This window comes from Drosophila obscura, unplaced genomic scaffold (genome assembly GCF_018151105.1).
Source record: "Drosophila obscura isolate BZ-5 IFL unplaced genomic scaffold, ASM1815110v1 contig_179, whole genome shotgun sequence".
Lineage (NCBI taxonomy): Eukaryota > Metazoa > Arthropoda > Insecta > Diptera > Drosophilidae > Drosophila > Drosophila obscura.
Window position 1 is genome coordinate 6284265 of NW_024542766.1, and position 24226 is coordinate 6308490.

The window sequence follows — 24226 nt, forward strand, 5'->3', positions numbered from 1 at the left end:
TTGATATTTTTGTGACTGTGTGTGTGCATGTGTGTGAGTGTGGTATGTGTGTGCGTGTCTGTGTGTGTGTGTTTGTGTCGGGGGGGACAAACAAAAAAGAGTCCAAAAAAATAAAACTTAAATTTTGGCGTGCAAAAACTGTTCCTCAGCGGCGCACATTACTCGACAGGACTACGGAAGACTGTGGCTGTGGCTGGCGTTGAAAAAGTTTCCATGGCATCCAACCCGGAGAGAGTCCCGTCCACAGCAGAGTTCGTTGGAGTCAAAAGTCGTTGTCGTCGTCCTCGTCGTCGTGCAGGATACGATGCCAGGAGAGAGAGAGAGAGCTTTTCGAGTGGCGCTCAAGCAAGCTTTTCCTCCCCACATTGACTTTCGCTTTCATTCAACATTTGCAGCGCCCGCACCGCCCCTTTCCACTGGCAGGACTGGGCCAACAGATAAGTGACGGGCTACAGATTGATGTGGGGGGGTGGGGCTCGGTGAGTGTGTACTTTAAAACTATTAAGGGAATTTCCAGCTTAGTCTTCGGGGGCATAGAGTGAGCCAGAGAAGCATTTATGAAGTCAAGTCCCATTAGAGAGAAAAGTCTATCCTTCCTTTCACAAATAATACAAAACAACACTCTGACAATGAGCGCGAAATGAAAGGGGATTGGATTAGTTTTTGTTTTTCCCCTCCCATGGCTGGAATTATTAAATCAAAAAACAACAACAAACATTGTTGGAAAATTGTTGAATCGAAACTCATCTGTTAAATACTAACATTCTCTTTATTTAAATATTCATTTTGTATATGATTAAAATGCATGATGTACTTGTGTAATAGTTGCAATCTGTACTGGATTTGCTCCATGGTATACTTTATAAATGTAATATATGTAACCTACGCGCTTAAATTGTTAATTAATATGTTTTTTGTAGTTTTTGTTTGTTTTGTTTTGTTTTGCTTTTGCCATTCGTTTCGTTCACTCTGTTCAAAATGCAGAATACTGTTCTGTTGTATGATTGTTACATCGAAATTAAGTTACAATGGGGGTGTGGGAGGATAGGATGGATGTACTATCCATTTTTAGTGGTTTCATTTTGTAAGCCTAAAGGTGGGCGGCAATAAATTAAAGGGAGGCAGGGATAGGGTAGAGTTTTTGTTTGTTTATCAAATACGAGAATAAATTATGTTTTAAAACTTGTAAGTTGTGTGGAAAAGGAAATATAAATACATTCCGAGATTATTAATTAAAATGTACGTAGCGAGTGCAGCGTTATTTACGACCTTTACGACTTATAGCATACAATTGATGGTTGATGGTTTGTTTTGTTTTGTTGTTTGTTTTGTTTTGTTGTTTGTTTGTTTTTCAGTAAGTAGCAGCAGTGTTTCGATGATCAGTTCTCAGGGTTTCTCGTAGTATTTCGTGGTAACCTATGTGGAGCAGTATTTGTTGTTGGCAGCGGTATACTTATCGGTAGCAGTGTATTGCTTTTAGGGTATTGCTGCCCTCCCCCTTTCCCGCCTGGCAGGCAGTACAGACAGCTGACAGCTTCTAATCGTCGATGGTGTACTCGGGCAGCTTCTCGTACTTTTGCTTGGTGGCCTCGTGTGTGGTATCCACCAGCAGGGCGGTGTGCGAGTAACCCATTGTCACCTGAGGTATTTTAATGCCATCCATTTTGGGCACCTCCTTGGGCACCGTCGACGACTTCTGGAACTCACCAATGCCCAGCTCGCCAAATGTGGGCGATGCACCCCAGGCAATCAGTGTGTCGTCGGCCGAAATCACAATCGACGTATTGGCACAGCCCACATCGGTGACGTTCCAGCCGGACAAGTCCTGCACGGGCTTCGGGTACATATTGGCCTCGCCCGTCTTCTTGTTCTGGCCAAACAGATAGAGCAGACCCAGCTCGTTGACAATCAAGCTGAATGTGGAGCCACAAAAGACGCTGCGCCCACCACGACCTTGGGTATCGTAGAACTTCATCAAGCGCGGCACCATCTCATCCTTGGGCTCGGCATGGCCCAGACGACCGAAGCCGCCAAAGCCCCAGCTATAGACACGCTTCTTTGAGTCGATGGCCACCTGTTAATGGGTGTATTAGTTTTTGTTTAAATAACATCGTAGATAGATAATATGTAGAGGGATCTTTCATACCGTGTGATTGTTGCCGCAGGCAAAGTCAACGATCTGCACACCATCCACGGGCGTCACATGGCCCTCCTTGCTCTTCTCAATGTACAAGACGACCTTCTTGGGCGACGTCTCAAAGTGGAATGACAGCTTGTTGGCATTTACAAAGTACTTGGCATCCGTATTGTGGCCCAACTGGCCGTACTCCGGCAGACCGAAGGTATGCAAATTTCCCTTGATATCCAAAACGACCGAAAACTCGGCGCCACAACCTATGCGAATGATGGGCGGACCCCGATAGTTGATCGGAGTGGGCGAATATATATTGGCATGGGCATTGCCCACACCGCACTGTCCCGACTTGTTCTCGCCAAGGGCGTAAACGGTTCCCGTGTCGGTCAGGAAGAGTGTATGATGGCGGCCGACAGAAGCCTGGACAATGTTCAATTGCTCCAAGGCCGGAATGATTGTGGGCTTCTCCACCAGCTTTACATCCGGACTAAAGCCCAATTGTCCGCTGGGATTTCGGCCAAAGCCGAGAGCCTTGCGATCCATATTGATGAGTATGGTGTGGGCAGCACTCGGACCACTGGCCACATACCGATACTGCGGAGACACAATCGAAAGATTAGCTTCTCATATCTAGTGATAGTCCCCGAATAAAGCGACTTACCTTCTCCTCTGTAAACCGATGAAAGCTGTACAAGTTTGGGCGCACTTTTGTGACATTTTTGCGATCACGTTTGCCGGTCAGATCCCAGGTAACCATGCCGGCCAGCAGCAACTGTCCTGGCGTCTTCTCCAGCGTGGCCAGCAAGTCTTCGGGCAGCTTGCTGGGCGGATCAAGATCATCGTTCGGTATGAGCACCTCCATATGGGTGGCGGCCGCCTGCCGATGTGCGGCATCGTCATCAGAGTCATCGCTGAACTCATCCTCGTAGTCCGACTCCTTCTTCTTGGGACGTCTCTTGTTGGGACCAGCTCCATTGCCACCTGCCTTGCGCTTAGCGGACATATTCTCAAGTGAAGTTTTGTGAAGTGGAGGGTTTTTCGGCTCTGGCTGCACAATAGCTGTAACGAAAGAAGAGGCAGGCCAGGCGTTGAGAACCAGATATTTTGTACGCAGCAAAGCAGCAGAGCGTGACCCGGCTTTGCTCTCACACGCTCAGCTCTATACGTATGTGTGCCTGTGTGTGTGTGTGTGTGTGTGTGTGTGTGTGTGTGCGTTCGAGTTTGTGTGGTGGTTTTTTTTTTTGCAAGAAAAACAAAATGAAAGCCGCTACTGTCTCTGTCAACGACGCCGACAGCAGGAAAAAAACCTTTTCTTCTATTAAATGAATCGTTTTACATGAATAAAACAAAGCATTTCATTCTGTTGGCCAATCGAACGCCTTATTTGGCAGCTGCTGAAAGAATTAGCAATGAAAGGCGGCTAAAAACATGTTTGAAAATGTTAGCGTCACTTCACAAAAACACACACAAAGGCATTGCATAGAATTCACAGCATTCAGCATTACTTTGTCTATATTTAAGCGTTTCTCACAACTATTTCTTTGGGCGGGCAGTTTATTGATATAAGCTATTTATCTACTACAAACTTACAGTTCAAATCGCGGATTTATTGCAATAATTTTCTGAATTCGCGAGGGAATGGGCAAACAAACAGTGTGTTATCGATAAATGGTCTGACGCTCAAAAATATACCCAAATATACCACTAAAATATACCGAGGAAAATCATTTTGCTCAATTTCAACGTTCGATTAAATATTACTAACTAACTAGGACAGGACCCTAACTAGGACATATAACATATAATTTTATCAGATTGAGAAATCAATTCGGTTCCAGGGCTCAGTCGCTTTTCCGACTCATATTTGCGTTTAAGTAACAGTTCGTTTTCCAAACAAATCAAGGTCGAGGTTTTTCTTGCTATGTCTGAGTCCCAATAAAAGTGGAAATGAACAAGTCTTCAAAAAATATGAGCGTCGAAGGCGACGACGGATGGCAGTGGAATGCAAGCAACACAAAACTGCTTGTGGATCTGTACGAGGAACGGTATCTGCGTTTCCAGGATCCAAGAGTTCGCAAGCGGGCTCTTTGGCTGGAGATAGTCGAGGACATGGAGCAGGCTGGCTATAGGGGCATCTCGGCAGACATCTGCGATCGCAAATGGCGCAATATGCGAAAAACCTACCGCACATCCAAAGACGCAATGCTCAAGAGTGGGCGGAAAGGTGTGGCCTGGCCATATTATGACGTCTTTGACAAAATGCATCAAACTGAGGGACGCCCACAGTCGTCGTCAGAGAAAAACTCTGATTCCGATGACACAACATTCAACATTGCAGTGGCGGACATTCTGGCCGCAACCTCAGAGGGCGTACCATCCACCACAACTGGCGATGATCTCACAGTGACGCAGGAACAACAACGCCAGCTGCTGATCCTGGAGCGTAGCCGCATTGCAGCCGTGAAGGAGCTGAGCAAGCGCATCGACGAGTCGAATGCCATACAACGCGAGAGGAACGATCTTCTCAGAGAGTATCTGACCAACAATTAGTCTATATAAACTGTATACTAAATTCCAAGTGTATTTAAATGTTATTGATAAAACTGGCTATTAGGCGGTCGCGTTTCTCTTCCACCGCAATCATATTGTCCGTGTCCACAAGCCCATGCTGCTCAAAGTGGATTTTCTTGTGGTTTTCCGGGCAGCATATCAAAGGCCAGAATGTCATCTTCGATATCCTCACCACAAGAGTCCAGTATAAAGTTGTGCAGCATGCAAGCGGCGGAGACAACTGTGGTGCCCAATTCCAGCGATGACACGTCCAGCGATTCCAGGCGTTTGAAGCGTGATATGAGCGTCGCCAGAGCTCTCTCCGCCGGAGCATTCCACTGGCGTATGGCCAGATTGTATCGGGCATGGCAAGGGGTTAGTTCTCCCACATAGGGTGTCATCAGATTCAGCAGTAGCGGGTACGTTTTGTCCCCCACTATGTGTGTGTGTTCTGCCATCAACGGCGTCTCCATGTCCATGAGATCCTCGAAGAGGGGACTGGCAAGCAGAATGCATTGCTCATTATTGGCCACATCGATGTAGACATTGAGAAATCGACTTTGCGCATCGCAGACAGCTTGCAGGGCCAACGACTGGTACTGCCTCGGACTGTCGTCGTCAATGCGTATGGGCAGCTTCAGAGGTATGCGACACTCGTCGATGGCGCCCAGGACGCCGGTAAGTTTGCTTATGGAAGAGCTACCGACTCCTGCTGCGCTATATTTCGGCCATTTAACGTAGCACGGCAATAGGGCGGCAAAGGCAGAAGTGACCCATTTGAAAATCTCATGTCCCGAGCTCTTGGATATGGAGTATATCTCGCCAGCGTCCCGAAACGAGATGCCGCCACCGAGTAGCATCAATGTGTAGAGCAACTTTTCCGGCAGGGAAACGCTACCAATGGGCTGATACTGTTCCGCTCCCGCAATAGCTCGACCCAACACCCGCAGCAGTGTCTGCGCGAAAAGAATTCGTTAGTATATACTTCATATACTTTGAACCACTGCCAGACCTCTAAGGTCGAGCGCTGCATGCGAAATCGCTCCTTAAATTGATCGTCCATTTTCCGCACTGTATCATCATTTTCCTGCTCGTCTTCTTCGGCCTCCTCCTGTACTGTTTCCTTCACGGCTATGTGCTGTGTCAGGCTGCCCTCGAGGGACGCCAATTGGGCTGCCTGATGCAGCAGATTCGCATCCAATCCATCGTCCAAAAAGAAACTTAACAAAAAGGTTTTCCGTGCGTTCATTCTTGAACTGTTTGCTAGCAAACAAATGTCAATTCTTCTAGCGGCCAGTGGTGTGACCAGGTGTGCAATGCATTGCATACGGTTACACTGCTCAAACAGCTGTTATCTACAACGGTGTTCGCTGCACAATTCATTTTATTTTTCTGGCTGAAAAATAGTTCTTTAGCTGTATTCAACTAAAGCAATACGTAAGGAAAAACGATATCCAAAATGCCCAGCATTAAACTGAAGTCCTCGGACGAGGAAATATTCGATATTGACATCCAGATCGCAAAGTGCTCAGGACTTATCAAGAGAATGCTTGAGGATTGCCGAATGGAGGATGACGAGAATGGCATTCCTCTTCCTCTGCCAAATGTGAATTCCACCATTTTGCGTAAGGTATTGACCTGGGCCCACTACCATAAGGACCATCCTCAGCCCACTGAAGATGACGAGAGCAAGGAGAAGCGCACCGACGACATCATCTCGTGGGACGCCGATTTCCTTAAAGTAGACCAGGGCACACTCTTCGAGCTAATACTGGCCGCCAATTATCTGGATATCAAGGGTTTGCTCGAACTGACTTGCAAAACCGTGGCAAACATGATTAAGGGGAAGACCCCAGAGGAGATACGTAGAACTTTCAACATCAAGAAGAACATCACTCCCGACGAGCAGGAGCAGGTGCGCAAGGAGAACGAGTGGTGCGAGGAGAAGTGAGATGAGCTAAAAAGTAAGCGGTGGCCGATTCGATGTATAAAACTGTTCATTGGTTACTTTGTCATTATTCACTCAATAAAAATATATGCGTCATTTGTGTAGCATATGCCCCACACACACACATCAAGCAGGGAAACAATTCCCAGTGGACCAAAACTTCGTAAACGATATCGCAAACGTGAGTTACGCGAAACTCAAGCGGGTAAAACTATCGAATTTAGACCCAAAAACGATAATTTGCGTTTGCGGACCTTTTATAATATCTTTTGCGAGCCTTTTATGCTATCTTTTACGATACGTTTTTAATATCATTATCGAGCCGAAAGTAATATTAAAAGTAGCCCACTAGTAATATTAAAAGTAAATTAAAAATAACATTTTTTGTCTCGTATTTTGTTCGCATATTTATTATTTAAGTAGGGACGGCGCAAACGCTATTTCCGGCTATCAAAATTTACACAGACGAGTTATTCACATTAGGAATAATCGCAAAAGTCAACTCAGCCGACGTGCAATGACCAAGTCTCACTCCGGAGGAACACGCTCGTGATCACGATTAACCTCTACGCCTCTGATCGGCATCGGGGTTTCCATGTTCTCACAGCCAGAAGCAGTTGGGAATTATAAACCTATCCTACTGCCAACCAAGAACACTGAATAGTTTTCAAACTTATCCAGTTTTCACTCATTTTTAATTCCGTTTGCGATAATTTTGCGCGACTTTAGTCGACGCTTGGTTTAGTACAATAAATGCTCTTTTCTAAGTCCGTCTGCGAACATTTGGCGATACTTTACCGGTAGCTAGCTATTTTCTCCGTTATGTTTTACTTTCTTGTCAATTTTTCACTCATTTTTAAGGCCGTTTGCAATAGTTTTGCGATACTTAAACGTCTTAGGGTTTTTGTCCGCTAAATGCTCTTTCTTGAGTCCACTTGCGGACATTGAGCGAGGCTTCAGTAACAGCTCACGGATTTTTATCATTTCTAAGTCCGTTTACGAACATTTTGCGATAGTTCCTCTTTACTATCGTCTTGTGGTCCACTGGGAAGTGCAAGCCAGCTACAAAAGTGCAATACTGAAGACAAATTCAATTTAATTAAGGCAGTCGAATGAATACAGACTGTCAGGTTGTGCCACAGAAATCTCTAGAGATTTTGACTGGAGAGATTTGTCAAATCAACCAAAAATTCCGTAGGTGCCACAAGAATAGCCTAAAACAGCGATAGAAAATACTATAAATTTTCAAATTTTATTTATTTTAGGAATTATGAAACATTTGTTGTTGATGTGATCAATTTTTTCATTTAGCACAAAACGGATAATGTAATTTATGCAATTGGCATTCTGGGAATATTCGGAACATCAGAATTGTATGAGGGGCTGCTTTTGGGTGGCCCGATACGCCACAATGCTGGGCATCAATTCACTGCGAAAATGTTCATGGTTTCTGTTGAAGTCCTCCTTGGCCTTGTCCTGTCGCCTCTTTTGCTCTGCGCTGTCGATGTGAATATTGTTGTTGTTGTTGTTGTTGACGTTGCGCGGTAATACTGTAGGTCTGCCAGCCGTTTCCGAGCTCAGATGATCGATGTAGAAGGCACTGGTCGCCGGTTGTGGTGCCGGACGTCGGTGCGCCTTGGGCGTACCATGTGGACTTCCATTTCCATTGCCATCTGCAAGTTGTATATGTTTATAGCCTTGCTTTGAAAATATGCAGCAAATTTTCGAAATTATTTCGGTCAGAGGCATGTTTTGTTTTGTTTGGTTTTGTTTCGATTGAGTTCACACAGATAGAACTGGACCGATTCGGACTGAACTCTACTTGATAAGGTGCGAGTGGGCAGTGACGAAGAATCTTGGGTGTTTTCTTCTTCTGTAATTGCTCTTGCTCTCTTACTCTTATCTCTATACAATCTAACGGTAAGGAGGAAAACAGCTGGCGCTGACGTCACCAGTTCAGGGCGTGCGTACCTTGCTTAATCATGAGCTGCTCCTGCTGCAGTCGCGCATTGCTGGAGCCAAAGTAGCCATTGACAAACGGCATGGGCGACATGACCACTCCGCTCCGCAGTGCACTTTCGGACGGCGGCGGCGGCGGCGCTGGACGATTGAATGGATTTGTGCGCCTGGGCGGAGGTCTTGGCTTGGATCCTGTTATGGCATTCTGCGAGCTCTCACCCCCGTTCCCGAGCATCTCTGCAAAGATTGTACATAAAAGATTATCGTTAACGCCTGTGGCTTGCTTGGCTTACTGTTCTTGGAGTCCTCGATCTCCTGCAGCTGCCTCTGCAGCTCGGCAACAATTATCCGTTTGTACTCGTAGCCGGCACAGGTCAGTGCCTTCATCCATGTCTCCATTCGCTCCTGATCTTCGGCTGCGAGAATGTAGGTGCGATTGCCGTTGAAGGCTATCTCAAAGCAGTAGTTGTCCACCTCATTCGACAGCTCTATGGTGCATCCCTCCACGATAATCAGGCCTAGGGGCTCTTTATCCGTCCGAGCCTCGAAATAAAACAGCAAATTGCCCTTCAGCACAAAGTACCGCCGTTGAAATGCTTTGTTGACCTCGCCCCGCTTGTTCAAGAAGCCTACGAAACAGATTTCTGGTGATTAATAAAAGAACAAACAAAAAAGTCAGAACTACCTTACCTTCGATATCGTACGGTGGCGTTCTCGCAAACACAGATAAATTCTTTTCGTTTATCTTCATGCTGATGAATGGATGGCCTGGAAGCTACATTCGAATTATAAATAAAGTTCACCCAGATAATTTATGTCGGTTCTTTTTTCGTTTTCTTTATTATTGTGATGTGCAGGTAAAAAAAATAAAGTGCCAGAATTGACGCTATCGCAGAACAGCTGTTAGGGCATCCGACTATCGGTGTGGCTGCGTAAACTATCGGCATGGCTCTAGGCGGCGTCATATCGGCAAAGAAAACCAACTCGAAACGCAATTAAATAGAAGAAAACCCAAGGATGTCGTACCTTCTCACCGAAATAGCCCTCGAAATGCTGGGCTATAAGTTCTACGACACCAATGGAACGTTTCATCTGACCAATTTCCAAACGAATACGGCCTTGGCAGAGACCAATCCCAATGAGCCTTCACTGGAGGAGTTAATCTATTCGGATGAGCCCCACCGGGTCAATGGAAGCTCTGCTGCTGGCAAAAATAAGGAGCCAGTCGCGTCTACAAGCAAGGGTCTCTCCACTGAGAGTGCTTCCCTGCCGCTCAATACGCGCCGCACGCCGGCCCGCGCCCTGGCCAAGATCATGGACTACGAAAGCGACAAAATATGCAACCAAATCCGTTCGCGACTGGCCAGGTCGATAATCAAGGGAAATGCTTCAAACAGCGAGACGCTGCTGGAAGAGTGCTTCAAGGCGGAGACGAAACTGATACAGGAGGACTCGATTGAAATGCAAAATTTCCGCGCCTTTTTGGAGGATCGTCTTCAACGCGTCGACAAGCGTCCGTACGAGAAATACACCAAGACGTTTGGTGCAGAGTAAATCGCATTTCGTGCAAACACGAAAGGAGTAGTATAAGCTTGTTCTGTTCTAAGAATATTCCTAAAAAGTGCATTAAAATGTCATAAAAATAGCTATGCTATGTAAAATTAAGGATATGACGCCTTTAATTTGTTAAAGAGTGTGACCATCGCTAAAGCTCTCTTGTCTCATCGATAGCGTCTCGATAACTTTCAGCCATCGGCCAGTTCCCATCACTTCTCAGCGCACAACACAAGAGTAAAGGTTAGAGTCCCCCCTCCTCTCCGTCTGAACTCGTCTGAAATATTCGATAATTACAGCATTTTGTGTCAAAATTTCATTTGTGGAACATACCTAACACTGTCTGTTTATACTTTGATTTACCCCACTGCCCCTGCAGGCTGCAAGCAAGCCTAGTGCTCGGTTGCGAATAAACAAAAGAGAGTCAAACCCTCCCGACAACGAAACAGTGACGACAACGAGACTTGCATAATGAAAATCTGGACGTCGGAGCACATATTCAACCACCCGTGGGAGACGGTTACACAGGCGGCATGGCGCAAATATCCGAATCCCATGACGCCCTCAATCATTGGCACTGACGTAGTCGAGCGCCAAGTCATTGACGGCGTGCTGCACACACATCGCCTCGTTCAATCGAAATGGTATTTCCCCAAGTGGACGCACGCGCTGATAGGCACCGCCAAGTCGTGCTTTGCCAGCGAACGCTCAACGGTGGACCCGAAAACCAAGCAGATGGTGTTGAAGACAAACAATCTCACATTCTGCCGGAACATTAGCGTCGACGAGGTGCTCTACTACGAACCACATCCCGCAGATGCCAGCAAAACGTTGCTGAAACAGGAGGCCACAGTAACTGTCCATGGTGTGCCGCTGTCGCACTACATGGAAGACTTGCTCACATCCACGATTAGCTCAAACGCTGGCAAGGGACGCCAGGGACTGGAATGGGTGATCGGACTGATCAATACGGAGGTCAAGGGGATTGCTGAATCGGCCGCACGGGGCACAGACGAGCTGATATACACAACGCGGCGTTCCATTGATGAGGTCACAGAAAGTGCCAGGAAAGGCATGGATGAGATCAGTGTACAGGCATCCAAGGCGGCAAAAGCGATGCACATAACATAGAGTTTAGAGATGCAGGGGCTGGCGAGTAGAGAAATATTATTATCCAAAGCGCAAGATACGCTGTTTTTTTAGTACAACATTTAGTGCAACATCAACTACAGACATACAATACGAGCAGCCGCAAACTCGATTGTTTCTTCAAATTCCCTGCTGATACATATATTTTATACAACACACAATGGTTATCAGTCGTGGAACTGAAATTGATAAGATTGGCGGGCATACCATAGTGTTAGGTCACCTTATCCGTGCGAATAGAATGGCAACTGCAATGAGAACCACTAATCAACCACACAGTCAAACTATTTATTCAAATCAATTTAAGTTTAACGTTTATAAGATGCCACAGCAGACATGGAACGAAAAGAGCAACAAACATTAAAAGCGACAATTTGCATACAAATGCGTTTCAAGTTCAAATGGGTTTTAATTATTTCATTTATTCATGTATTGCGTATTGTCACTGAAGTGACCGCTAAATGTAGCCAGTGCCACGATTTTGAATGGCATATAAATAAAATTCGAGACAGCGGAATGCAATGCACTTCCCCCACACGTTTTGGGCTCGTTTCGTAATTGTTTCGAGTTTTTTATAGCATCGCATCTGCTTTAAAGATATGCACAGGTCGAAATCCAACCACAACCTGTGACGTCGCCAGCCTTATAGGCGCGCCGAATTCATTGATTTGTTGCTGTTGCCATACGGGGCGCCCCCACGTGCTGATAACCCTCTGTCCCGCGGACGATGCAGGTTTTATTTAAACAAGTGCTTTCCGTCTGGCTTTTGCAGTGCTGCGCAGTTGGCTATTTTGTATAATTGGTTGATAGCGCTTTTAAAGCTGGCTGCTATGAAACTATCATGGCTGGCCCTTATTAAACTATCAAGGCAATTAATGTGTGACGTCACGGTGTTTTTCTGTGTACATAGAACAAACTACAAGAAAACAATGTCAGCTATTTTAATTCCTTGTTGCCTGCTTTCATTTGAATTGATAAATTAAAATTAAGCCGGTCAACTTTTGGCGGAACCATCGATAGTATCGACTGTGACAGTAGGGATACGGTACTCTGCGCTTTAAAGCCATTATGGAAACGCTAAATATATTTCCACGATGCAGCAGTATTGTAAGTTTATTACCGTACTACACTCAAGAAACAGTTTTAAGTTGACTCCAAACTTAGTGCGCATTTGAGCAGCGAAAAGCTCTTCCAAGCACAACTTAATTAAATCATAATCGCTATCGGGAATACCCCGAATGTGAGCTTAGATTCTCTCTCTCACACACGTGCGCGCGACGCTTATTTTATTGTTATTGTGCTTTAATTTTGGTTGGCTAGCTAGTTAATTGTTGCTGGTATGTATATTAAGTACGATTACGGTTTGCTTTATTGAAAATTGCCTGTTTGCGATGGAAAATATGTTGACGCTGGCTTATCAGCGAGCCCCCAAGCGGTAGATGCACAAACAAGTTGTGACGGCGGTGCATCGAATCGGCTCGGGGGCTGTAACCTGATCTGGCTGGGCTGCGGTGGAGTTGGAGGTGTCGGCTATTGATAACCAACCTAACCCCCCAGCGTAGGCACTGGCCTGGTTGTCAACGGCTTCGGGCCCAAGATCAGTCGCGCTTCGCAAAGCAAAGCGCACGCACGCATCAAACAAAAGTAAACCAATTCAGACTGTAGTCTAATATCTGCCAGGATCTCTTCCAGCACTGCAACATGGTCATTCTACGCTACTACGATGTGGAGGCCTACGACGAAGCCGAGCAGCAGAGTGTTCTGCGCCGTTTGCAGAAGGAGGACCCCAGTGTGGTTTCCGTGCAAATGGAACGCTGCTATCACCTGGAGTACACCACTGAGTTGAACCACGCCATGCCGCTGGATGAGCTGCTCATCTGGCTGGTCAAGCAGCCCATGGACAGCGGCAAGAGTCTGACTAAGCAGCCCGTATTAAAGTTGGATAAAAAGGAGCGGGAACTGCTCTTGGAGATTGGTCCCCGCTTCAACTTCTCCACGCCATATTCGACAAACTGTGTGAACATCTTCCACAATCTCGGCTACACCGAGGTGCAGCGCATGGAGTCCTCGACCCGTTATCTGCTGACCTTTGGCTACGATGGGCCAAGGGAGCTGTCCAAGTACGCGCTGATGCTGGGAGATCGCATGACACACTGTCTGTACACAGCGGAGAATATTCCGAAAGTGAGCTTCGTTGAGCAGCTACCGAGGGGGCAGGCCGACTGGCACTTTGTTCCCGTTTTGGAGCAGGGTCGAGCCGCTCTGCAGAAAATTAACCAAGAGCTGGGCCTGGCCTTTAACGATTACGACCTGGACTACTACCAAGATCTGTTCGGCACGACCCTGAAGCGCAATCCGACCACTGTGGAGCTGTTCGACTGTGCGCAGAGCAACAGCGAGCACTCCAGGCATTGGTTCTTTCGCGGTCGCATGGTGATTGACGGCGTGGAGCAGCCAAAGTCCCTCATACGCATGATAATGGACACCCAGGAGCACACGAATCCCAACAACACAATCAAATTCAGCGACAACAGCAGCGCCATGCAGGGCTTCAAGCACGACACCCTGCAGCCATCCACAGTGTCATCGCCCGGACCGGTTCGCCTGGCGACTGTCCAATCGGATCTGATCTTCACAGCCGAGACCCACAATATGCCCACGGCTGTGGCGCCATTCAGTGGTGCCACCACCGGCACTGGCGGTCGACTGCGCGACGTTCAAGGCGTGGGCAGAGGAGGTATACCCATTGCAGGAACTGCCGGCTATTGCGTGGGTGCTCTTCACATTCCAGGTGAGTCCGCCATGCACTAGGATTTATACACCTGGGTGGTTTTGGGTAAAAATTCAACAGATTTATTCGTCATTATCCGATTCCCCATCGTTGTTATTCGACTCCTTGTTGTTGAACAACTGGAAGAGGCCAAACACGCCCAAAATGCCCACACCAATGACCCCCAGCACTGGCAATATATCCGGTGCTGTGCTCTGCTGGCTAGTGCTCGGGCGACTTGGCCCAGGAGTTGCCGTTCCTCTACCGTTTCGATCGTAGTTCGCTCGAGCGACCTTGTTTGAGAGCACCTTGAAGGCAGCTCCTATTTTCTTGAAGTGCTCCACAGACTCGGGGTGATTGTTCTTGTCCGGATGATATATCAGAGCCATGCGCTTGTAGGCCTTAACGATCTCATCTTCTGTGGCTTTGGGGCCTACTCCCAATAGCAGATAATAGTCCTGGTCCATTTTGAACTTTTTAACACGGATCTTCCAACTGAAAATAAGACACATGCACATACACACACACACACATATTTACGATTTGTTGATTTTAATCTCTCGCTTAGCTATTTTTGGAGTAGAATCTTGATCAAAATTGTTTTTATGTTTTTAATAATTTTTTTTTTAATCGAATAATGAAGATCTTACCGTGCATATAACTTATCTTTCAATCTAAATCTTGCAAATGTTTTGGAATTCCCAATTCACTTCCGTCATCTGCACTGTACGCTATCGATAGGCAATTTGAAGCGATCGATATGTGCATATTAAATTAATTGGAAGCCAGGCTCAATATTTACCATCACTAATTAAGCGTTAAATGTTTATTACAAAATTTTAAACAAATTTTCAAAAATTAACCCAAAATTTTTTTTTTTTTGCAGGCTATAAGCAGCCCTACGAAACTGCGGCTTTCAAATATCCCTCCACGTTTGCATCACCGCTGCAGATCCTCATTGAGGCCAGCAATGGCGCCTCCGACTATGGCAACAAGTTCGGAGAGCCTGTGATTTCTGGCTTTGCGCTGTCCTATGGCCTCAAGAACGCTGCAGATGCCAGCCAGCGGGATGAGTATGTGAAGCCGATCATGTTCAGCGGCGGACTGGGCACCATGCCCGCCGCCATGCGTGAGAAGCTGCCGCCAGCTCGCGGTCAACTGCTGGCCAAGATCGGCGGACCGGTCTATAGGATTGGTGTGGGCGGCGGTGCGGCCAGCTCGGTGGAGGTACAGGGCTCCGGTGACGCCGAATTGGATTTCAATGCCGTGCAGCGGGGCGATGCCGAAATGGAGAATAAGCTGAATCGCGTCGTGCGTGCCTGTCTGGAGATGGGCGAACGTAATCCCATTCTGGCCATACACGATCAGGGAGCCGGCGGCAATGGCAATGTGCTGAAGGAGCTGGTGGAGCCGGGCTTCGCTGGTGCCATAATATTCTCGAAGGAATTCCAGCTGGGTGATCCCACCATTACGGCGCTGGAGCTTTGGGGCGCCGAGTACCAGGAGAACAATGCCATACTCTGCAAAGCCGAGCACCGTGGGATCTTGGAAAGGATTTGCAAGCGTGAACGCTGCCCCATTAGCTTTGTGGGCGTGGTCACAGGCGATGGACGCGTCACATTGCTGGAAGCGGCCGCTCCAAAGGATCTCGAGGAGGCGCTCACAGCCGTAAGTGGAGTACCGGCTCCATTTGACTTGGAACTGAAGCATGTCCTGGGTGACATGCCCAAGAGGACATACGATTTGACGCGGGAGGTGACACAACTGCAGGATCTGGTGCTACCCACGGATATACGCTTGGACGAAGCCCTGGAGAGGGTGCTCAGCTTGGTGGCGGTGGGCAGCAAACGCTTCCTCACGAACAAAGTGGATCGCTGTGTCGGCGGACTGATTGCCCAGCAGCAGTGTGTGGGTCCCCTGCAGGCCCCACTGGCCGACTACGGCCTGACCACAGTGTCCCACTTCAGCACCTCGGGCATCGCCACCTCCATAGGCACACAGCCGCTCAAGGGACTGCTCGATCCCGCTGCCATGGCCAGAATGAGTGTGGCCGAGGCTCTGAGTAATCTCGTATTTGTGAAGATCAGCGAACTGGCGGACGTCAAGTGCTCTGGCAACTGGATGTGGGCTGCAAAGCTGCCCGGCGAGGGAGCCAAAATGTACGACGCGTGCCAGGAACTCTGCCAGATTCTCGAGGAGCTGCACATTGCCATCGATGGCGGCAAGGACTCCTTGTCCATGGCCGCCAAAGTGGGCGGAGAGACAATTAAATCTCCGGGCACTCTGGTCATATCCACATACGCTCCGTGTCCCGATGTCAAGCTAAAAGCCACACCCGACCTCAAGGGTCCCGCCGCGGGCAAGAGCACAGTCCTGCTGTGGATCAACATCGAGGGATGCCTCCGACTGGGTGGCTCTGCACTGGCACAGGCCTACGCCCAGCAGGGCAGCGAGTCACCGAATCTGGTGCGGAGCGATGTGCTGGCCCAGGCCTTTGCTGTCACTCAATCATTGCTGGGCCAAGGTCGCATCCTGGCTGGTCATGATATCAGCGATGGAGGTCTGCTCGTATGCCTCATAGAGATGGCCATTGGCGGTCTGAGCGGTCTGGAAGTGGACATAGCCGAACCGATGGCGAAGATTGAGAAATATGATGAGGCTGCCAATCGGATCGAACGCCCTGAGCTGGCGCTGTTCTTTGCCGAGGAATGTGGCTGGGTTGTGGAGCTCCTCGAGTCGGACTTGAAGAGCGTTCGTTCCATCTACAGCGACGCTGGCGTGCCCAACTATTATCTGGGTGCAACCAAAGGATTTGGACTCGACTCCAGAGTGGTCATCAGAGAGGGAGCCACCTCCGATCAGCTGCTGCTGGCTCAGCCCCTGCGGCAGCTCTACAGACAGTGGGAATGCACCAGCTACGAGTTGGAGAAGCTTCAGGCCAACTCCATTTGTGCCCAGGCGGAATACGACAGTCTGGACTATCGTCAGGCGCCCAAGTACAAGGGACCCGTGAATCTCAGCTCCGAGCTGGCCCTGGCACGCTCTTCCCAGAAGATTCGCGTGGCTGTCATACGGGAGGAGGGCGTCAACAGTGAACGTGAGATGATGGCCTGCCTGCTGAAGGCAAACTTCGAGGTACACGATGTCACCATGTCAGATCTTATAGGAGGTGAGCAAACACATAGCCGAAACGACGCAGTCCTCATAATCATATTTAATTATTTCGTGCAGGTTCCGCCACCTTGTCTCAGTATCGAGGTGTCATTTTCCCGGGAGGCTTCAGCTATGCTGATACTCTGGGCTCGGCCAAGGGCTGGGCTGCCAACATTCTGCACAGTCGCCTGCTGCAGCCGCAGTTTGAGGCCTTCAAGCAGCGCCAGGACGTCTTCTCGTTGGGCATTTGCAATGGCTGCCAATTGATGACTCTAATTGGCTTTGTGGGCCGTCCAGCAGGCAGCTCGGCTGGCGTAGATCCCGATGTGGCCTTGCTGCACAATCGCTCGCAGCGTTTTGAGTGCCGCTGGTCCACCGTCAAGATACCAGCCAATCGCTCAATTATGATGTCCAATATGCAGGATCTGGTGCTGGGCTGTTGGGTGGCCCATGGCGAGGGACGCTTTGCCTTCCGCTCGGAGAAGCTGATAGACCAGCTGCAGGCCGAGCAGCTGGTGACACTGCAGTATGTGGACGACGTTGGTACACCCACAGAACTGTATCCGATGAATCCCAATGGCAGTCCCCAGGGCATTGCGGGTCTCTGCTCGCCGGATGGTCGCCATCTGGCACTAATGCCACATCCAGAGCGCTGCAGCACCATGTACCAGTGGCCGTACGTGCCGCCCAACTTCGAGGTGGCTGCCACACAGGACGAGAGTCCATGGCAGCTGATGTTCAACAATGCCTACAACTGGTGTGTGCAGTCCAGCGAGCATTAAACATGCAGAAACGCATACGAAAAACACATTCAAAATACATTAAATGTATTTCTAATCCAGCTTACGAGCACACTATATACAGAGTATATCAACCTACACATAACTTATCACGAAATATGAAATATGAACAATTATATAGAGAGGAGAAATAAGCCCAATGAATAATCCGAAGCCTAATGCGAAATTTGTAGCAAGCATTTAAGATAGTTCGCCTTGGCACCCGGTGCCATCAAGTACTTGGAGTTCCAGTCGTGCTCGTTTATGTGCAGCACCTTGTAGCCCATCATCTCCAGATGCTTCATCTTCAGCGATTCGGGACCCCGCAGCGCAGTCAGATCGTTCTCGCAGAAGGAGTCCAATCTCAGCAGCAATATTGCTACCCTGCAAACAAAACAAAAAGAGAAATCGGTATGTAGAGAGTTTTGGCTAAATTTTAAATATTTAAATGCTATGCGCACTTGGTTATGCGATCCAACATGGTGGCCTCGACTGGTGGTGCTGGCATGGGTTTCTTGTCCCGATCGAAATGTATCACAAAATCAATCTGATAGCCATAGGGCGTGGTGTGATTGCAGCGGAAATACTTATCCTCCTTGAGTAAACCCTTCAGCAATTGTTTGACATCTCTGCCAAAGGCACTGGGCTGAGGGGACTCTGCAAATTAAATTATGCCAATGCCAATTAATCAACGTGCAACTTTAGGGCTATCTGTGTGTATATTTACTCTTGCTGATCTGTGCCTCGATGTAGTTCTGTTGAAACCAGGGCACATTCGCCTCTGGCAGGTCCAAGCAGACGGTGCGATTCAGCTGCATGACCAGATTGAGTACCCTTTCCGGATAGGTGGCCTTGGAATAGCAGACCTGTATCTCATCCTCGATGCGTTGAATGAATCTCACGCAGAATACTTGATTAATCAGCTCGTCGGGTATGATCTTGTAGAAGCACAACGCCAGACAGGCCTGCACCAGCGACAGGCCACTCATCTGATCAAAGTCCCTAAACAGAATGTGTTTGATATTAACTAATTTACTTGACTGGAAGTGGATGGATGCCTCACCTTAGCAAAACACTCGCCGCCCGTTCCAGTGTCAGTGGTGAGGCGGGCGTGTAGCCCAGATTATAGGAACAAGTCAGCACCTTCTCCACAGTATCGCCAGTGATGTGCTCGTGCTGTTCCGCAATGTAGCCAAACATTGACTCCAGCAGCTCGGGCACAAAGAAATGCGAGGCATTGAAATTGTACGCCATATCACGAACCACGCGCGAGCTGAGATCCTTGCAATGCAGAGTCTTGTAGAGCGACAGGGCCTGCATATAGACCACTGTGTTTTTAAGCGCTATGGAATGAAGGGAATGACAATTTATTGTATTGTTGTGTTGTGTTGTGCTGTGTATTTTTGCACTCACTTTTCCTATGGCTGAGGGTGCGTATAATGACGCTGAGCTCACTAGCCGTTAGTGGCTCTTGCTCCGCGTTGGCCAAATGGCGCTCCGAACAGCCAATGAGTATGCTATCCATGGTAGATAGCTGCATGCCCGCCAGTGGCGGTGTATCCTGACGAAATCTCAGCTCGCAGGCTATTTGCATGCCGCGACTGAGCACAAAACAATCCTGAATGTCGAACTGTGGAGCCATTGTCAGTATTTTGCTCATTAGTATGTTGGGAAACTTCTTCCAGGACATTTGGGTGTGCCCATAGGCTATCACAAAGGCGGCCAAGCGGGACACCTTGTTCGGCAGCCTGCCAGCTATATCCTCCTCAATGGCACTCATGCACATTCTACTCAATTTCCGCTCCACATTGAGGTGGCGATACGTACCGCCCAGGTTATTATTGAAGTTCATGTAACGCTGACAGTGGCCCAAAAACCTCAGGTGCGTCTGCTCCTCTGGGCTGGAGTCCAGTTCCCGGATGACACCCGACCAGTATGTGTTGCAGTAGCGTATATCGGATATTTTCAGTGTTCGCAGTACGCTGAAGAAGTGGCTACTGGCATTGGGCAGTAGCCAAGCGGCGTCAGAGTAGAGCAATTTGTGAAATATTTTCAAGTACTTTTCCCTTTGCAGGGGCTCCGCAAAGGGAACGGCACAGGCGAGGGCATCGGGAGTGGCTTCATGCGCCAGTAATTTCTCTGTAGCCTCTTTGAGTGGCTGCATCAGTTCAGCGGGCTCCTGGTGATGAAGAAACGCACGACAGATGCTCTTCTTATCTCCCGATTCCAATTGGTGCAGGCATGGCCGCAGTGTCAGCATAATTTCCCTTATTAGCTGCGTATGACGCTGTGACCACACTCGAATGTTGAGCATGTGGAGCAGCTTCAGCAGGGCTTTGGGCGTATCACAGCTCAGGATGCCGCATTGCAGCATTTCGCTTACTCTCTGTTTGTAGTCGTTGAGCAGCTCCTCGTCGATGAGCTGGTGCAGCTGAAACAGGCAAGTGGAGAGCAAGCGAACGTGTTCCTCGCTCTCGCACTGGGCTATGTGCCGCTCCAAATGCGGCATAAAGTTGCGGCACACGAGCGGCGTAAAGAAGTCGCGTTCCAAATTGATTCCCACAGAGAGTCGCGATAGCGCAGTCAGGGGGACAAGCTCACCCTGCTCCTTCGCATCAATAGCTCTCAATGCACGTCCTAGTATAGACTCCACGGTGGATTCACCATTGGGTATGTGCATCTTGCGTAGATATAGGTAGCTGCAGCTCAACTCATGGATGTCCATGTGGGTTACATGGGGATCTATGCGCTGCAGCACCTCTTTGTGCACACGATCTGTGAGAGCCTCTCTTTCGGGCGTACCCAGGTTCAGGTAGTGCAGCCACAGCAGGGAAAGGCTTTCCACTAAATGGTGCCGCTCCAAGCTGTCCCCTGCGATCATCTCCAGGAGCTCGTCGCTTGTCTTTGTCTCCCTAAGCCGCATCATGAGAGCATCCTCCTCACTTACTGCCGCTCCACATCTGTCCGCTAGACTTTCCATGCGCTGGGAGTAATATTGAAGGTGTATCCGATTTGCCGGCAGTGCCACCACTGTTTGTATAGGCGGCTTTGCCCCAATATTGACATGTCGTCGTAGCAGCTGCAGTTGACGCATTTGCAAAACGTATTGCAAGTATTTCCATTGCGCTCGCGGTGCGCAATTCAAGTACATGTCTAATATCACTTGCTTTATTCAGAAAAAATTCGTTAAATAATAACGAAATTGCGACGTATAAACATGTGAGGCAAAGCAATCAGCTGTTCGCAGCATTCAGAACTCGGACCACCCTCTCTAGGTCACACGCCCTGCAAGCAACTGGACAAATGACGGCACCAGCGAAAAATCAGGTAATTGTGCTCCAACCTGGTTACTCCCATGAAGATGAACATGACGCGACTGCCATGAGGGCGAATTGCACTTGCACGCTGGTACGCTGCAGAGACGGCCTAAACATCATCGTCGACACTATGACAGCTTGGGATGGCGATCTGTTGCGATCTCTACTGCGGCACCAGGGTCTGGAAGTCTCGGACATACATGTTGTCGTCTGTACACATGGACACTCGGATCACATTGGCTGCAATTACTTGTTTACAACGGCGCGCATTCATATGGTAGGAGCTTGTGCCTCCAATCGGGATCTATACTTGGACCATTTCTCCAGCGGCGACGAGAACGAGCAACTGGCATTGGATACAAATGGCGAGGTTGTGGTCAAGCGGACGCCCGGGCACACGCTTAGCTGTGTTTCTGTAATCGTGCAAAACACTCAGTTTGGCGGCCCGGTGGGTGTTGCTGGAGATCTCTTCGAGCGCCGTGAGGATGTGGAGGATGAAAGCATTTGGCGGAACGCCGGCAGCGAGGATGAAAACAGTCAGCGCGTGGAGCGCAGCAAAATGGCGCTTTTGTGCGATCACATTGTGCCAGGACATGGTCCGATGTTTCCGTTGAACGCGAAAATGCGCCTAAAGTTAAAACAAGACGCGCAATTACAGTAAGTAAATAATAAATAAATAATAATTTCCCTAGTAGGGAAATTCTTCAAAACAATAGGCAATTTGTTATTTTGACACCACCCTCTCTAGCTAATGCACCTTGCAATTATAGTGCATCTATAAAATATCGATAGTGTCATCGATGGTTTTGAAGCTTTACTGACCCATCACTATTTAAAGTGATTTGCATTAAATTTAGATTTAAAAGTTTGTTTAACAAGCCAAAACAAACACAAATTGCCCACTACTCGTGCACATCGCGCAATGGATCCTTCCTCAAGTCTGGCCGACAAACTGGCCTCTAAAACGGCCAGCAGCAACTCACTGGACAGCAGTTCCAAGTCGAGTTCCCTCGGCTCAAAACACGGCGGCGGCGAAAATGGTGGACTGAGGGACACACCCTTCTCCTACTTGGACGGCGAAGAGGATCAGGATCAGAAAAACGATGTCACATACGTTTGCCCCTACCGCGGACCCGTCTTCGGAGCCTTGACCATTACGAACTATCGCCTGTACTTCCGGTCGCTGCCTCTGAGGGATCAAGAGCCGCCCGTAGTGGTCGATGTACCGTTGGGCGTGATTGCGCGCGTGGAGAAGATCGGCGGTGCCACGTCGCGCGGCGAAAACTCGTACGGCATTGAGATCTTCTGCAAAGATATGAGGAATCTGCGTTTCGCACACAAGCAGCAGAATCATTCGCGCCGAACGGTGTTCGAGAAGCTGCAGACGAATGCGTTTCCGCTCTCCTACAGCGGCCGCCTCTTCGCCTTTGCCCATGCCGCCGCCAACGCTGTGAACGGCAGCGGCGGCTGGGACGGCTGGGCAGTGTACGAACCGCTGGCGGAGCTGCGACGCCTGGGCGTGCCCAACGACATGTGGAGGGTCACCAAGATAAACGAAGCCTATGCCGTTTGCGATAGCTATCCGGCTGTTTGGGCGGTGCCCAAAGCTGCATCCGATGACTTTCTGCGTCGCGTGGCGCAATTCCGTTCCCGCTGTCGTCTGCCAGTGCTGTCGTGGATGAACCCCAAGACCCAGGCGAGCATAACACGCTGCTCCCAGCCCCTGGTGGGCGTCAGTGGCAAAAGGAATGCGGACGATGAGACCTACCTGAGCTACATCATGGAGGCCAACGCTCAGTCGGACAAATTGACGATTATGGACGCGCGACCCAGCGCCAATGCCATTGCCAATAAGGCCAAGGGAGGCGGCTATGAGTCGGAGGATGCGTACAAGAATGTGGAGATCAATTTCCTGGACATCCACAACATTCACGTGATGCGAGAGAGCCTGCGCAAGGTGAAGGAGGCCTGTTTCCCCACCACAGACGACTCCAAATGGCAATCGGCCATCGACAACACGCTCTGGCTGAAGCACATCAGATGCGTCCTGGCCGGCGCTGTCCGGATAGTCGACAAGGTGGAGACCATGAGCACTTCGGTGGTGGTGCACTGCTCCGATGGCTGGGATCGCACGGCGCAGCTGACTGCCCTCTCGATGCTGCTGCTGGATCCTCACTATCGCACTGTGCGCGGCTTTGAGGTGCTCATCGAGAAGGAGTGGCTGTCCTTCGGGCACAAGTTCCAGCAGCGCGTTGGCCATGGCGACAACAAGCATTCCGATGCGGATCGCTCGCCGGTTTTCCTGCAGTTCATTGACAGCGTGTGGCAGGTGGGCCAGCAGTTCAACAACGCCTTCGAGTTCAATGAGCATTTCCTCATAACCATTGTGGATCATCTGTACTCGTGTCGATTCGGCACCTTCCTGTGCAACACCGAAGCCGAGCGTGTGGCCGAGGGTAAGTGCCCTTTAAACTTATTTTTTATACCCATATGGAGAGCAAACTTCTTGCAGATCTTAAGCACAAGACTACATCCCTTTGGACGCACATTAACTCCTCGTTGGATCAGTATTTAAATCCGCTATTCCCCTCGTTCACGCACGGCGCGGAGCTTGTGTTGCGGCCCATTGCCAGTGTGCGCGCCGTGCGGCTGTGGAAGGGTCTGTACTGCCGCTGGAATCCGGGTCTGTGTGCACCCCAGCACGGATGCCAGCGCACACGCGAACTGCTCTCGAAGCAGGATCTGCTGTTCAAGCATGTGAATGAGCTGCGGCTCAAGTCGAATACTCGCAGCAACAACATGCAGACAACAACGCGACTGGCATCGCCAATGCATTAATACCCGTAGTATTTCCCTTTAATTATTCCTTTATAAATATTAATCGTATAAATATACATACAATATTCAATGTGA

At 49.0% G+C, this 24226-nt stretch overlaps 11 protein-coding genes and 1 non-coding gene across 15 annotated transcripts; 6 read left to right on the forward strand and 6 right to left on the reverse strand.

Moving 5' to 3' along the window:
* Nucleotides 1–754: 754 nt before the first annotated feature.
* LOC111078783 (protein RCC2 homolog) lies at nt 755–3826 on the reverse strand. Its single transcript, XM_022373641.2, has 4 exons — nt 3725–3826; nt 2796–3193; nt 2147–2728; nt 755–2074 (listed from the first exon to the last, which is right to left on the reverse strand). Exons 2-4 carry the CDS (start codon nt 3135–3137, stop codon nt 1538–1540), a joined length of 1461 nt encoding a protein of 486 aa, XP_022229333.2. The 5' UTR covers nt 3138–3193; nt 3725–3826; the 3' UTR covers nt 755–1537.
* Nucleotides 3827–4688: 862 nt separating this feature from the next.
* Nucleotides 4689–5984, reverse strand: LOC111078784 (protein ALP1-like). Its single transcript, XM_022373642.2, has 2 exons — nt 5697–5984; nt 4689–5640 (listed from the first exon to the last, which is right to left on the reverse strand). Exons 1-2 carry the CDS (start codon nt 5931–5933, stop codon nt 4807–4809), a joined length of 1071 nt encoding a protein of 356 aa, XP_022229334.2. The 5' UTR covers nt 5934–5984; the 3' UTR covers nt 4689–4806.
* Nucleotides 5985–6024: 40 nt separating this feature from the next.
* LOC111078788 (S-phase kinase-associated protein 1-like) lies at nt 6025–6728 on the forward strand. The gene has a single exon (XM_041592237.1). It carries the CDS (start codon nt 6144–6146, stop codon nt 6633–6635), a length of 492 nt encoding a protein of 163 aa, XP_041448171.1. The 5' UTR covers nt 6025–6143; the 3' UTR covers nt 6636–6728.
* A 323-nt stretch (nt 6729–7051) lies between these two features.
* On the reverse strand, nt 7052–7217 carry LOC121403978. Its single transcript, XR_005967625.1, has one exon. It is a non-coding gene; the product is annotated as a U1 spliceosomal RNA (small nuclear RNA).
* Nucleotides 7218–7872: 655 nt separating this feature from the next.
* Nucleotides 7873–9483, reverse strand: LOC111081585 (sesquipedalian-1). Its single transcript, XM_022377688.2, has 4 exons — nt 9282–9483; nt 8885–9220; nt 8604–8828; nt 7873–8305 (listed from the first exon to the last, which is right to left on the reverse strand). Exons 1-4 carry the CDS (start codon nt 9340–9342, stop codon nt 7998–8000), a joined length of 930 nt encoding a protein of 309 aa, XP_022233380.2. The 5' UTR covers nt 9343–9483; the 3' UTR covers nt 7873–7997.
* A 39-nt stretch (nt 9484–9522) lies between these two features.
* On the forward strand, nt 9523–10256 carry LOC111081589. The gene has a single exon (XM_022377692.2). It carries the CDS (start codon nt 9609–9611, stop codon nt 10143–10145), a length of 537 nt encoding a protein of 178 aa, XP_022233384.1. The 5' UTR covers nt 9523–9608; the 3' UTR covers nt 10146–10256.
* Nucleotides 10257–10300: 44 nt separating this feature from the next.
* LOC111081587 (protein slowmo) lies at nt 10301–11696 on the forward strand. 2 transcript variants are annotated; one of them, XM_022377691.1, is made up of 2 exons: nt 10301–10388; nt 10525–11696. In XM_022377691.1, exon 2 carries the CDS (start codon nt 10617–10619, stop codon nt 11274–11276), a length of 660 nt encoding a protein of 219 aa, XP_022233383.1. In that variant the 5' UTR covers nt 10301–10388; nt 10525–10616; the 3' UTR covers nt 11277–11696. The 2 variants fall into 2 exon arrangements, with proteins under 2 accessions (XP_022233383.1, XP_022233382.1); XM_022377690.1 differs by having other exon boundaries at nt 10347–10388; nt 10445–11696.
* A 576-nt stretch (nt 11697–12272) lies between these two features.
* On the forward strand, nt 12273–18608 carry LOC111078778 (phosphoribosylformylglycinamidine synthase). 2 transcript variants are annotated; one of them, XM_022373634.2, is made up of 4 exons: nt 12273–12401; nt 12987–14085; nt 14951–17233; nt 17296–18608. In XM_022373634.2, the coding sequence occupies exons 1-4, from the start codon at nt 12363–12365 to the stop codon at nt 17997–17999; spliced, it is 4125 nt and encodes a 1374-aa protein (XP_022229326.2). In that variant the 5' UTR covers nt 12273–12362; the 3' UTR covers nt 18000–18608. The 2 variants fall into 2 exon arrangements, with proteins under 2 accessions (XP_022229326.2, XP_022229327.2); XM_022373635.2 differs by lacking the exon at nt 12273–12401 and adding an exon at nt 12541–12631.
* Nucleotides 14125–14803, reverse strand: LOC111078789 (dnaJ protein homolog 1-like). 2 transcript variants are annotated; one of them, XM_022373648.2, is made up of 2 exons: nt 14715–14803; nt 14125–14559 (listed from the first exon to the last, which is right to left on the reverse strand). In XM_022373648.2, the coding sequence occupies exon 2, from the start codon at nt 14529–14531 to the stop codon at nt 14148–14150; it is 384 nt and encodes a 127-aa protein (XP_022229340.2). In that variant the 5' UTR covers nt 14532–14559; nt 14715–14803; the 3' UTR covers nt 14125–14147. The 2 variants fall into 2 exon arrangements, with proteins under 2 accessions (XP_022229340.2, XP_041448172.1); XM_041592238.1 differs by having other exon boundaries at nt 14125–14650; nt 14715–14786.
* On the reverse strand, nt 18028–21964 carry LOC111081582. The gene is made up of 5 exons (XM_022377683.2): nt 19410–21964; nt 19060–19339; nt 18724–18998; nt 18458–18653; nt 18028–18380 (listed from the first exon to the last, which is right to left on the reverse strand). The coding sequence occupies exons 1-5, from the start codon at nt 21145–21147 to the stop codon at nt 18173–18175; spliced, it is 2697 nt and encodes an 898-aa protein (XP_022233375.2). The 5' UTR covers nt 21148–21964; the 3' UTR covers nt 18028–18172.
* LOC111078786 (metallo-beta-lactamase domain-containing protein 1) lies at nt 21153–22080 on the forward strand. Its single transcript, XM_022373644.2, has 2 exons — nt 21153–21970; nt 22062–22080. The coding sequence occupies exons 1-2, from the start codon at nt 21300–21302 to the stop codon at nt 22063–22065; spliced, it is 675 nt and encodes a 224-aa protein (XP_022229336.2). The 5' UTR covers nt 21153–21299; the 3' UTR covers nt 22066–22080.
* A 32-nt stretch (nt 22081–22112) lies between these two features.
* On the forward strand, nt 22113–24226 carry LOC111078781 (myotubularin-related protein 2). The gene is made up of 2 exons (XM_022373637.2): nt 22113–23769; nt 23826–24226. Exons 1-2 carry the CDS (start codon nt 22236–22238, stop codon nt 24149–24151), a joined length of 1860 nt encoding a protein of 619 aa, XP_022229329.1. The 5' UTR covers nt 22113–22235; the 3' UTR covers nt 24152–24226.

What these genes read in the sequence shown, in the direction of transcription:
- LOC111078778 (XM_022373634.2), top strand. Translation starts at nt 12,363, where the DNA reads ATGGAAACGCTAAATATATTTCCACGATGCAGCAGTATT. An exon ending in TTCCACGATGCAGCAGTATT is followed by an intron (nt 12,402 to 12,986) that starts GTAAGTTTATTA and finishes GATCTCTTCCAG; the next exon opens with CACTGCAACATGGTCATTCT. An exon ending in CATGTCAGATCTTATAGGAG is followed by an intron (nt 17,234 to 17,295) that starts GTGAGCAAACAC and finishes TATTTCGTGCAG; the next exon opens with GTTCCGCCACCTTGTCTCAG.
- LOC111078788 (XM_041592237.1), top strand. Translation starts at nt 6,144, where the DNA reads ATGCCCAGCATTAAACTGAAGTCCTCGGACGAGGAAATATTCGATATT.
- LOC111078786 (XM_022373644.2), top strand. Translation starts at nt 21,300, where the DNA reads ATGACGGCACCAGCGAAAAATCAGGTAATTGTGCTCCAACCTGGTTAC.
- LOC111078789 (XM_041592238.1), bottom strand. Translation starts at nt 14,582, where the DNA reads ATGTGCATGTGTCTTATTTTCAGTTGGAAGATCCGTGTTAAAAAGTTC.
- LOC111078783 (XM_022373641.2), bottom strand. Translation starts at nt 3,137, where the DNA reads ATGTCCGCTAAGCGCAAGGCAGGTGGCAATGGAGCTGGTCCCAACAAG. An exon ending in ATCGGTTTACAGAGGAGAAG is followed by an intron (nt 2,729 to 2,795) that starts GTAAGTCGCTTT and finishes GTGTCTCCGCAG; the next exon opens with TATCGGTATGTGGCCAGTGG. An exon ending in CCTGCGGCAACAATCACACG is followed by an intron (nt 2,075 to 2,146) that starts GTATGAAAGATC and finishes ACCCATTAACAG; the next exon opens with GTGGCCATCGACTCAAAGAA.
- LOC111078784 (XM_022373642.2), bottom strand. Translation starts at nt 5,933, where the DNA reads ATGAACGCACGGAAAACCTTTTTGTTAAGTTTCTTTTTGGACGATGGA. An exon ending in TGCAGCGCTCGACCTTAGAG is followed by an intron (nt 5,641 to 5,696) that starts GTCTGGCAGTGG and finishes CTTTTCGCGCAG; the next exon opens with ACACTGCTGCGGGTGTTGGG.
- LOC111081587 (XM_022377691.1), top strand. Translation starts at nt 10,617, where the DNA reads ATGAAAATCTGGACGTCGGAGCACATATTCAACCACCCGTGGGAGACG.
- LOC111081589 (XM_022377692.2), top strand. Translation starts at nt 9,609, where the DNA reads ATGTCGTACCTTCTCACCGAAATAGCCCTCGAAATGCTGGGCTATAAG.
- LOC111081585 (XM_022377688.2), bottom strand. Translation starts at nt 9,342, where the DNA reads ATGAAGATAAACGAAAAGAATTTATCTGTGTTTGCGAGAACGCCACCG. An exon ending in GATCGAGGACTCCAAGAACA is followed by an intron (nt 8,829 to 8,884) that starts GTAAGCCAAGCA and finishes CAATCTTTGCAG; the next exon opens with AGATGCTCGGGAACGGGGGT. An exon ending in GCAGCTCATGATTAAGCAAG is followed by an intron (nt 8,306 to 8,603) that starts GTACGCACGCCC and finishes TACAACTTGCAG; the next exon opens with ATGGCAATGGAAATGGAAGT.
- LOC111078781 (XM_022373637.2), top strand. Translation starts at nt 22,236, where the DNA reads ATGGATCCTTCCTCAAGTCTGGCCGACAAACTGGCCTCTAAAACGGCC. An exon ending in AGCCGAGCGTGTGGCCGAGG is followed by an intron (nt 23,770 to 23,825) that starts GTAAGTGCCCTT and finishes AACTTCTTGCAG; the next exon opens with ATCTTAAGCACAAGACTACA.
- LOC111081582 (XM_022377683.2), bottom strand. Translation starts at nt 21,147, where the DNA reads ATGTACTTGAATTGCGCACCGCGAGCGCAATGGAAATACTTGCAATAC. An exon ending in CACCCTCAGCCATAGGAAAA is followed by an intron (nt 19,340 to 19,409) that starts GTGAGTGCAAAA and finishes TTCATTCCATAG; the next exon opens with CGCTTAAAAACACAGTGGTC. An exon ending in GCGGCGAGTGTTTTGCTAAG is followed by an intron (nt 18,999 to 19,059) that starts GTGAGGCATCCA and finishes CATTCTGTTTAG; the next exon opens with GGACTTTGATCAGATGAGTG.